Raw genomic sequence first — 12028 nt, forward strand, 5'->3', positions numbered from 1 at the left:
AATTTTTAATGAAACTTAAATTAGGTCTCAAAAGAGCAATAGTGTGTATATTAAATATGGCACTGACACTGAGCCATTCTGTTCATACGCATGTGTTTTAAAGTAATTGCCATCAAATTCACACAGGGCCCCAGAAGATTTTAATACAGTTTTAATAGAGCCATGCATATCGTTTCCATTCTAACATATACTTCACAATAATTTGTTGACACAAAGCACAGGACAAGGATAAGAAAAAGTCTGCAGCCAAGACTGAACAATTCCATAAGAAAAAGGAAAAAATAACTGTTGTGTGATGGTTTGACCCTGGCTGAATGCGTGGTGCCCACCAAAGCCGCTCTATTGCTGCCTTCCTCAGCTGGACCCAGGAAAGGAAATATAGCAAAAGGCTGGTGGATTGAGATAAGGACAGGGAGATCACTCAGCAGTTACCATCACAGGCAAAACAGGCTCAACCTGGGGAAAATTAGTTTATTATTATTCAAATCACAAAAAAACCCTCCACCCCTTAATTCCTGATTTCTCTATGCAGAGGGTCAGGGAGCAGGGGCCGTGGCCAGTTCGTCACACGCTGTCCCTGCTGCTCCTTCCTCCTCACCGGCTTCCCCTGCTCCGGCGTGGGTCCCTCCCATGGCCGGCAGTCCTTCACAACCTTCTCTCATGCGAGTTCTTCCCCCCCGCGGGGCGCAGCCCCCCCGGCCCAGCCGGCTCCAGCCCGGGTCCCCGCGGGGCCACAGGCCCTGCCCGGAGCTGCCCCAGCGCGGGCTGCCCGCGGGTCACAGCCCCCTCGGGGCGTCCCCCTGCCCCGGCGTGGGGCCCTGCCCGGGCTGCGGGGGGGGGGGCTGCTCCCCCGGGGGCTCCAGGGGCTGGGGGCACAGCCCGTCTCACCGGGGGCTTCACCACGGGCTGGGGGGGAACCTCTGCTCTGGCGCCTGGAGCCCCCCCTGCCCCTGCCCTGCCCGGCCCGGCCCGGGTGCCTGCAGGGCGGCTGCGCTCACCTCTTGCTGATGCAGAATTTTGTTGCCTTTTTTTTTCTTTTTTCTTTTTTCTTTTTTCTTCTTAATATGTTACCCCAGAGGTGCTACCACTGTCACTGCTAGGTTCAGCCTTGGTTAGTGGCAGGTCTGTCATGGAGCCAGCTGCCACGGGCTCCACCGGACACCGGGGCAGCTTCTGGGTTTTCTCATAGAAGCCACCACCCCTGTGACCCCTCTGCTACCAAAACCCACTACATGTTGTCTTAGCAATAAAGGGAAAAGCTACAGGATTTTTAGTTCTGTTTGCCTCCATAAACTTACATATATTTATATATATATATATTTGTGTGTCAAATAAACTTAAGAGAATACATATTCATATTTTAAACACTGCAATTTAACAAGGTGATCAGGAAAGTATTATTGCCAATTGTTTTATACATTTTTATGTTTACACATTGTTATACATTTATGTGGAGAAAAAAACTAAACAAAACTAAACACAAAACAACCAACCCCCCAAATCCAAACTTGGATTATTCATTCACTAATTAAAAAAATTACCTGCAAATAAACTTACTTCCATATAACACTCTGATGCACTGTAGTACACACCACTATGCAGCAAAAATTAATACAAAACCATTTTTAAACTGGAAAACAGTCCACCTGCCTTCAAAAATTTGGCCTGAGCAAAACGAAAAAAAAAGGCGAGGTTTGTTTTTTTTTAAGTAACTGCCAAATAAATAGGTACTTAAGAATTAAAAACATGAAAAAAACAGATGGTTTTGAAAATCATGATTTTGAAAACAATCAGTATATGAGTGAAAATATTTTGAATAAAAAGTGAAATTATAGAAATAACAGGACAGCATTGTTCTCTTTGCTGGGTATATTGTCCTGTTTGCTGAGTATACTGTAGCTATTTTGTTCTGCAATGCACTCTCTTCCAAACCCAGGGAATCAGCATTCAGTCAGGCCAGAGGAAGAAAGGCTCAACACAGCAAGATGTTGGAACACAGAGATGCTACCATAACCACTAGACCAAAAGAAGGGCAAGTATTTGTCATAGTCGAGAATGTGATAAACAGAACTAGAGACAAGTTAAAAACTGGAATTTCCAACATCTGACTGCTTATTGGACACAAAGCAGAATGACAGCGAACAAATCAGACTTTACCCAAAAGTAGAGGAAGGTTTAAGCTCTTCCTACAACTGTGGTGACACTTCTCCAATCACCTCAGGCGCATAGATACTGTAACGTATCAGGCAGTTTCAAAGATACTCTGTGCTTTTTGCCAGTCATCAACACATCCATCAACAAACGGCTGAACTGAACTGCACTTTTAGGGCCAGATGTGTCTGCCTATGATATCAAGCTACTAACTGTTAGAACTAGTCATATAGACAAATCCAGACTACAAGCATGAAGGCTTGAACAGGTATATCCCGTATATGCACTTTTCCTGTAAGCCTCAGTATTTGCAGTTTCCTGTAGCCAAGGATCACACATGCAAGTGTATCATAAAGGAAACTCATCACCTGTAAACCATTAATTGGGGGACACTGCAGTGAAGTACTACTTTTGCACCTTCTTACTAAAGACTTTTCCTAAATCTTACATTTTTCTTTTGCCTTTTGCTCTCAAAATCAAACTCACAACTAGATCCAATCATTGTTTAAATGAAACTTATGCAGCCTAACTGAATTAAGTGATAATTTGCTGCAGTTCATCTGGAAGCAGCAATTTCATTAAATACCTAAAACCTTCCTTGATACTCTTCACATTAATTTGAATCTTACCAAAATACTCCCCCCCTCCCCCATTTACTGTACTCTGCAGGGCTGTTCTTTAATTTCTCTACAAAGATATAGAAAAAAATTAAAAGTAAAGAATCCTTTATATAAAATTGCACAGAACTTAGCACTTTATGCATTGAAATTCCATTTATTGGGAGCACTCCAGAAGTTTAATTAAGTTTTGCATATTGTATCAGAAAAGTCCAGAATCTCTCCTCTTTTGTACATGCCAATATTTCAACTTTTGAAAAGGATGCCTGGCACAGTTACACATCTAGCATTGTATCTTAACATGGCCCCATATTTTGCTATTTTGACAGATTCTTCCTGTTGCTTGGGTAGTTGCACTTTACTGGAAACCACTATTAACATAATACAATCTTGTTGGCATTGTAGGTGCTGTAATTCTGCAGTATTTATCAATTTAAGCATTTCTGAGAATATTTATCCAACACTGAAACACCACATCCAGACATCAACACCCATAACTTCTCATTGAGAGACTTCCCATTTTAAGAATGCACTTACTTGAGGCTGCAGGTTCAAGAGACTAAAGCAACACTACAGCCATTTTATGATTAGAGGCTTATGCTGACATCATATGAAGAAGTGGCTACTCTTCAGAAGTTAGATTGTCACAAATACAGAAAACAAGATACATATTTTCACCTTTTCATGCTACTTTAACTATGAGCTGAAACAGACCTTGGCTGTCAAAAGCTTTAAAGGAACCTATCCCAGATCTGAAAGCATCAGACAGCTTTTAAATAACAAAAAAATATGAAGGAACATTTCAAAGCCAACTTAAGTTTCAGTTCTTTACAAAAGAGTAGGTTTTCTTAGGGAAGACAGATCTGAAAAATAACCAAATAGTTCAAGCAGCAGGTTTTCTTAAGGTCAAAAAAATAGCCAAATAAGTTTGTCTTTGAAGAAATACATTACAAAGGTCTGAAGGGTGTTTCACCTACAGTTTGAAAATAAGTCCCTGTTCAAAAAAAAACCAACCCACTTAAGGCAACCATTTGGTGTGTCACAGTTTTATTTTTATCTGCTGCAGTTTTACGTAAAAGTGTGAAATTCAAACCAATATTCATGCGATGGTGAACAAAGTCTGTCACTGAAAACACAATTACTGTTTTGCAGTAAATGTCCATAGAATTTAGAAGGGTCCAAACGACTACCAACTTTTACTGGAATGCTAACAGAGAAGCTTGCAAAGTTCCTTCACTCCCTTTCCCAACAGACACATGCCGACAGCTAAGAACTAGTCAGAGCCATCTTCTGATAGTCTCCATCGCTGTTGAGGTCCACCTGACAGTTGCTAACTCAAGAGGAAAAGGTGATCCGCAGCTGGTTCCCAAGGAAGCACAGTTAAATGCAATGAGGTGACATGAGACCAGCTGTTCGTTTGTCCATGACAACAGCTGCTCAGAGGCATCCCTAGACTGAAACATGGGCCTCTTCCCAGCGTCAGTTTTCCAGGTGAACCTGCTTCTCCTTCACCATGGTCAACGATTCCTCCCCATATATGTGGGAAAGGGATTAAAGGAAAAACAGCACAGCTCCTCCCCCGCTCTTTCTTTGGGAACAGCCTGCCTGGCCTGAAGGGCGAGGGCCAGCCCACGCTTCACCGGGGGCAGCGCGGGGAGGCAGGCGGGGCCAGGCCGCCCCCCCCGCCCCGTGGTGCGGCGAGGGCGAGCGGGGCGGGAGGCCCCCGGCACCGCACCCCCCCCCTCCCCCCGGCGCCGGCTACACGACCGGCACCAGGCTCCTCTTCGCGGGCGGCTGCTCATCCTCCTCTAGCAGCTCGACCAGATCCCCGTCGTCCAGATCCCCGTCGTCCAGGCCCGAGTCCTCCGGCCTGCTGGCGGCCCGGCAGCGCCGCAGGCGCCTCAAGGCCTGGCGGTGCTTCTCTTGCAGGCTCCCTAGCTGAGCGCGCAGGGCCGCCGCTTCCTCGCCCAGCTCCACGGCGGAGGGCTCGTCGGGGCCGGGCCCCAGCAGGGCCTGGCGGAAGAGGCTACGGTTCTCGCGGCGCAGGCGGCGGTTCTCCAGCCACAGCTGCACGTTCTCGTGGCGCAGCTGCGCGTTGTGCCACTTCTGCTCCTCCTGCTGCTGCAGCGCCTGGCAGTGGCTGGCCGCCAGGTCCGCGTACCGCTCCGCCAGATACTGAAGTGAGCCCCGCGACTGGCCCCGCCAGCCCTGTGGGCCGCCGCCCCACTCCACGAACTCCTCCACCTCGCGGCCACCGGCGCCGCCCGGCCTCGCCCGGTCTCTCCGCGCCCAGCCGTTACGGCCCCAGCGCCCCTCCACAACGCGCATGCGCCTCATCCGTGCCGTTCTCGCAGCCCGCCTGCACACCACACCACACCACACCCCGCCGCCGCCGCTGCCGCGAGAGGAGGGAGCCGGCGCCTTCTTATGCAAATAACGGGCGGGGGCTCGGCCGCCGGGGGCGGGGGCGGGGGTCGGGGTGGCAAGGCCGGTGCGGCCTGGCGCCGCCATTTTGGGGCGGGGCCAGGCGGGGCGCGGCGGAGGCTTGGCTCTTGAGGCGGGCGCGCCACTTGGGCCGACGCTGGTGCCCCTCCGCCCTGTGCCGCGGCCGAGTGAGGTGGCGGATGGGCCAGAGCCGCTGTGGGGGCTTCTCAGAATACCCTCGTCCGCCGCATGGCCTCTCTGACCAGGTGGGGTTTCACTGGCTGGCTGTGTGGTGCAGGCCTCCCCTGTTCCTCTGAGCCTCGTGTTTATTGTTAATTAGCAGTGGTGGCTACAGCACAGCGGAGATTTAATGTCAGATCAGGAACTCGTGTTAAACTAAGAACTGCCCATAGAAATGTTACTCGGTCCCTTTTGATATTGCTAAGTTGTTGGGGTTTAAGGAGTACGACATGCAGGCTTACAAAGATGCCCAGTTAGTATGTGACTGATTGTGATGGCTCATAGATGATTTGGCTTAAAGTAACAAGATCACGTGGTGTAAGCTTGCCTGTAAAACATTTGCAAAAGAAGAGAAATAGGCCGTTGAGGGCTCTATATTGACATTTCACAGTGGGTGGTGAAATCCATTAATCTGGAATTCTCATAAATTCCCTCTGGCTGTCCCCCTTTACATAAACATGCATATAGGCATCTGCACAGTTAGGCAGTCCTGTTGGAATTACAGTGACTGTGCAGTGCCTGACACTGTGGATCACTGCGTATTTTTTGCACTTCAGGTTGTGAACTGCTTTGTGATTGGAACCATGCTTTACTCTGTGATCCAGCGTGCTGTTACTTACCAGCTGAAACTTTTGAGTATGGATCATGTATTTGAAGTTCAACAAAAAATGTGTAGCAGTAATTGTAGTAATTATTTCCAGAATATTTTCGGTTCTAAACAATGAGTGTTCACTTAAAAAGTTTAGAAGAGAAAGAGCAAATCACAGAAGTAATCTGAGTGTAACTGTACCTTTGCTGTGACTGCTGATGAGCAAAAATGAATTTACAGCACATATTTCCTGTACTAAGCCAGCTTCCAAGGAACGATTGGCTAGGGCATTATAGTAATTCCATGTAATATGTGACTAAACTGGTTTTGCATTGAAAGTAACAGGTTAATGCCTGTTTATTAGGCACTTCTTAATGTTGCTGCTTCGGATACCCATAGGTATACCCACTGCCAAGATGCTTGTAAAACTACATTAAGGCAAATCCTGTAGAGCGCTGAGACTTCAGCTACTTGTTCAGTCTGTGTGGAAGTGGACCAGGGCTTTGCACTCCTGTGACACAGTGCATAGAGTAACATAGAGCTTGAGCTTTTTATGACCACTGAATTACAGTCATCATTGACAGCACCTTAAACTTTGTTTTGAGGTTGGCTGTTCCTTGAGTCTTATGGTGAATGTTGTACTACACCTCCCAGTTTTGTTTATTCACCTATTTCAGTTTTTCATGTGACTTATTGTACTCCATTGTGCATGCATGTATACAAGCATAAAGATTGATGGGCTGTATTTCTATAAAAGTCGTACTCGTGTATCAGAAGGGAGTTACTGAATTCCAGATTCCTCAGACAATGTTTAAACACCAATTTGATACTCTTTGGTTAAAGGCAATGACAGCAAGTAGTGATTGGGGAAAGATGGCAGGTCAGTATAGACAAACTTGATTGCAAGATAGGATCACACTTGACAGTGTGAAAGGGGGAAGTAACGAGAGAAGTTGTGAGAAGTTGCCCAGTTGTCAGTGGTTTTCTTCTCATAGAATGCTTGTAAAGGATACAATACTTAAAACAGCAAAAATATCGTAGGGATAAATAATATCTCCATTCCTATTGATTAAAGCCCTGTTTTTATTTAAATGGTATCAGGTCTCCGTAGATGAGAAAATGTCAATGCTTGTGGACCATCAGCTACCACTGATTTTTGACCCTATCCAACCTGCTTGGGAAGAAGACCCTAGAAAAACACCTCACAAGGCAAATAAAAACTTTTGTTGTTTGTAATTCCCTTTACAACTTGGGACACTGCATTCTTATTCTTGAAGTGAAAGGAATTCAAGCAGCTCTACCGTTTGTATGGATATGAAGGGGTTTTTATTCTCTATGATTCTTAAAGGAAGTTTCACAAGAAGCTAGACTCAAACTGAAGCTGAATTTTGTACTCCTTTTCTACTCTTAGAATCGTAGAATAGCTTGGGTTGGAAGGGACCTTTAAAGGTCATCTAGTCCAACACCTTTGCAATGAGTAGGGACATCTTCAACTAGATCAGGTTGCTCAGAGCCCCATCCAACCTGATCTTGAATATTGCCAGGGATGGGGCATCTACTACCTCTCTGGGCAACCTGTTCCAGTGTTTCAGCATCTTAATTGTAACAAATTTCTTCCTTATATCTTCTGAATCTACCCTCTTTTAGTTTAAAACCATTACCCCTTGTCCTATCACAACAGGTCCTACTGAAAGGTTTGTCCCCATCTTTCTTAAAAGCCACCTTTGGGTATTGAAAGGTCGCAACAAGATCTCCCCGGAGCCTTCTCTTCTTCAGGCTGAACAAACCCAACTCTCAGCCTTTCCCCATAGGAGAGGTGTTCCATCCCTCTGATAATTTTTGTGGCCCTCCTCTAGAACCACTCCAACAGGTCCATGTCTGTCCTGTACTGAGAGCTCCAGAGCTGGATGCAGTACACTCCAGGTGGGATTTCACAAGATTGGAGTAGAGGGGCAGGATCAATTACCTTGACATGCTGGCTACCCTTCTTTTGATGCAGCCCAGAATGCCATTACCTTTCTGGACTGCAAGCGCACATTGCCAGCTCATGTCCAGTGTTCATCCACCAGTAAAGCCAAGTGCTTCTCCTCCCAGCTGCTCTCAATCTCTTTATCTCCAGCTTCTATTGATACTGGGGCTTGCCCTGACCCAGGTGCAACACCTTGCATTTGGCCTTATTGAACCTCATGAGGTTCACAGGGGCCCACTTCTCGAGCTTGTCCAGGTCCCTCTGGATGGCATTCCATTCTTCAGGCATGTCAGCCACACCACTCAGATTGGTGTTATCTGGAAACGTGCTGAGAGTGCACTGGATCTCACTGTCTGTGTCATTGATGAAGGTATTAAACACTACTGGTCCCAATACAGACCCCTGAGGGACGCCACTTGTCACTGATCTCCATCCTGATATTGAGCCGTTGACCACTGCCCTCTGGATCCAACCATCCAGCCAATCCCTTATCCACTAAATAGTCCACTCGTCAAATTCGTATCTCTCCAACTTAGAAGGATGCTGTGGGTCACCATGTCAAAGGCCTTACAGAAGTACAGATAGATAAAACCTGTAGCCTTTCCCTTGTCCAGTGATGTAGTCACTCCATCATAGAAGGCCACTGGGTTGGTCAGGCAAGATCTGCTCTTTGTGAAGCCAGGCTTGCTGTTTCAGATTACCTCCCTGTCCTCCATATGCCTTAGTGTGGCTTCTAGGAGGATCTTCATGATCTTCCCAGGCACAGAGGTGAGGCTGACAGGTCAGTAGTTCCCAGGGTTCTCCTTTCTACCATTTTTACAAAAAGTGGCCCACTGTACCATCCTAGCCTTTGAGAAATGGCACAAAAGTTAAAGGAGTGTCCCATCAAGTCTGTTCCACTGTGTGCATTCTCCTGAAGTGCATACAATTGTGCATCATACAGGTTTTCCTGGAATTAAAGCAGATCATTTTGCTATGGTGCAATCAGTGCAATATGGCTTTCGGGCTTGAACTCGATTCAAAGTTGAAACTCTGGAAAGCTCTCAGGATTTTCAGATAGGTATTTTGTGTAGTCCTGAGCATTGCTCTGTACATGTGAAGCAGTGTCATCCAAGGGACAGCAAGCAACAACTTTTAAAATACAATATAGCATGCATTAGCTTTTAAACTGCAGTGGTGAGTGCCTTCAAAATAGCATGGTTCAGTGATGTCATCTTTCCAGTTGCATAGCTCAATGGAGCTGGTTTAATGTATTTATGTAGTCATGTTTTTTCAGAATCTAAATGTACATTAACAAAGAGAAAGTTTCTAGCTGTCAGGTTCTGAGCTTTCCAAGAGGAAGTAAAGATAAGCTAATAAATACATTTTCTTTGTGGCTCAGCCTGAAAGAAAGCCTGGAAGAGCCTTACCAGGAAAGAATATTCGGTCTCATTAGGTTGGGTCTTGCTTGAGTCAAGGCTTCGCTAATGGCATGTAAAATGCTATCGTTAATTGCATCACTGATTACAGTTCAGTGGACAGAATATGGCAAACACTTCGTGGTGGGATCTGTTGGAAATGAAGGTAGTGAAAGAGCTACAGAGGAACAAAAAGGAAATAAAAAAAAAAAAAAAAACAACCAACCAAAAACCAGGGAAAGCAAGCCAATGCAGGTAAAAAAATGACACAAAGGAAGAAGAAATGGTGATAACTTTTAAAGGAAACACGTTTCCTAGTTGAACAAGAGTGAAGGACACAATGTGATAGTAAGGATAGCCAGAAAGCATATTTTCAATACAAAGGGCTTATTCTGCCTTGATCTTTATGCTGATAGAACAGGGAGTTTCTGTGTAGGGTGAGAAATGTATGCTTCTATGTTTATACTCTAGCCCATGCATCACCATTAAAAAAGCTTCTACCGAGAATTATATTTGACATAAGTAAAGAAATGGCAACATGGAGTGCATCAGTATTTTTCTAACAGTCCTGGATATAATGTAGGGAAATGCAGGTTAATCTGAGGGTGTTTTTTGAGGTTGAGGGTAAGGAATATATTTGTAGAGAGCATCAATAGTTTTGTGTATCAAGAGAAGATGAACCTTTCCTTTCCAACTGGGGAAGACTTGGAAAGATGTCCCCTTCCAGATGATTTTACCTCTCAGCTTTAGTTTTCAGTGCAAACAGAAATAACTAAGGCTTAGTTTAAAGAAAAAATCTCTTTAGGCACAAGGAGAGGCACTGCTGCTGTACTGAAGGAAGATTTGTAACAACATGATAGATCTAGTTTTGATAGCTTTGCTGCTGATGCTTTTAATTGGTCTCCGTAAATGTTTTATGCAGTTGGGAGGAATTTAGTCACCATTCTGAGCTGATGATTGCTTAAAAAAAGGTATGTGTTGATAAAGCTTATTATGTCACCTGTAACACTTTTGTTAAATTAGCCTGAGTAGAAGACACAGCATATTCTTAGCAGTCTGCACTCTCAAGACAAGAGTGAATAGAGAGGCTTTATTTTTATCCCTGTTATACAGCAGGAATGCCACTGTCAAAGGCAATGGGATTGTACTTACACTGTCGACCTGGAGTAAATGGGATCAGAAGCAGTCTCTGTACCCAGAGATTTGCAGTGCAGCGTTGGAAAGAGGGTTTGGAAGCTATTTTGCTTATATTTTTCCCAACCTGCTCTAAGCATTGTGTTTAAGTTGTCATCATTCTTTGGCTGTTGATAGTGTTGAAGAACAGGGCGTATTAGAAGTTGCCTTGTCATCCTTAGAAGAAGTGACATTTTGGGAATTATGTAAACCCACCCTTTTGCAAGCATTCTGAGGGTGGGGTGGGTGGCTTGGGAGGGTCTTTGCTACTTAGCTGGATTGCTGATCTTTGTCTAGTAAATGCAGACCTGTGCTCTGATGCTCTGAGCTAGTACTTTCTTTTGTAATCTTTGAGTTTATTAGCTTCATACATTGAAACTGCAGGTGTTAGGGTTTGGTTGTTGTTTTTGGTTTTGGGTTTGTTTTTTTTTCTTGACATATATATGTTTTGTAAATTACATATTGAGTTGCTGTTGCTGTTACTGCTAATATTATTTTCAAAACCATCATTGGGCATAGTTTATTACCACTAAGTAGACTTACTGATATCAGAAGTTCTTGCTAATACTTGAGAGCATAAATATGACTTTAATGAAATAATTACTAAAGAAGTAAGAGTAGGTAATATTGATGGCGTTTATTTATTGTCTTGATATGGGCAACAATATTAAAAGCTATCAAATAACATCTCTGTTTGACAACTTTATTTAATCCTGTCTATGTGTTGCCGTAAGAAGAACTAGTATAAATAAGGGAAGCTTGAGTTACCAGTTTTAATTAAAATTTAGATTGCTGTGGGAAAAGAACAGTCCCTCAAAATACTGTGGACTAGAATAGGGAAGCTGAGTTAAAATCTGCACATGCATTAGTAGAGAGGAAAGAGAATGGTGCATTAAGGGTTACAGGTTGGGTTAAACTGTAAGAACTTTAGCATGCAGAGAACTCCCCTTCTGCTTGGCTTTCTAAACAAAACCTTATAACTTAAAGTTAAAGCACTGGTTACACTCAGAAATACAGACAAGGGGTTGCCTGTACTTTCTGAGAAGGTCTCTGTGCGTGTGTGTTGTGTGTACATGTGGACTTTTGTTTGTGTGAGAAGAAAATGTAATTCCATATTCTGGGATTGAGAAGTGCCACATTGGAAGAGAAAGCTTATTGATATGTAGGTAAGCTCTGAATCTTTGTTTAGAGTGAAACTTAACACTTTGGTCTTCAAACCAGTAATAGGGTCTGTGAATTGCATAGGAGTAATAAAACATAACTCAGTTGAGTTGATTGATCAGATTTTATGAGATAGTGAAGGATTATGAGCCAAAAAATAAACCACCTAATTACAGGTAGTGGATGAGGTCCCAATTAAAAGGATGGGAAAACATGAGTTTGAAATTGCACTTTTAAAATTAGAGCAAGATGTTTGGACAGCTGAAATAGTGAATAAGCTAAATAACTGTCTTGCACTTACGTATGA

The 12028-nt window shown here is 44.2% G+C and overlaps 1 protein-coding gene across 1 annotated transcript; it reads right to left on the reverse strand.

Annotated features, from left to right (window-relative positions):
* Positions 1 to 3718: 3718 nt before the first annotated feature.
* On the reverse strand, positions 3719 to 5223 carry TUSC1 (tumor suppressor candidate 1). Its single transcript, XM_037374538.1, has one exon. The coding sequence runs from the start codon at positions 5103 to 5105 to the stop codon at positions 4527 to 4529; it is 579 nt and encodes a 192-aa protein (XP_037230435.1). The 5' UTR covers positions 5106 to 5223; the 3' UTR covers positions 3719 to 4526.
* Between the last annotated feature and the right edge of the window lie 6805 nt (positions 5224 to 12028).

This window comes from Falco rusticolus, chromosome Z (genome assembly GCF_015220075.1).
Source record: "Falco rusticolus isolate bFalRus1 chromosome Z, bFalRus1.pri, whole genome shotgun sequence".
Taxonomy (NCBI): domain Eukaryota; kingdom Metazoa; phylum Chordata; class Aves; order Falconiformes; family Falconidae; genus Falco; species Falco rusticolus.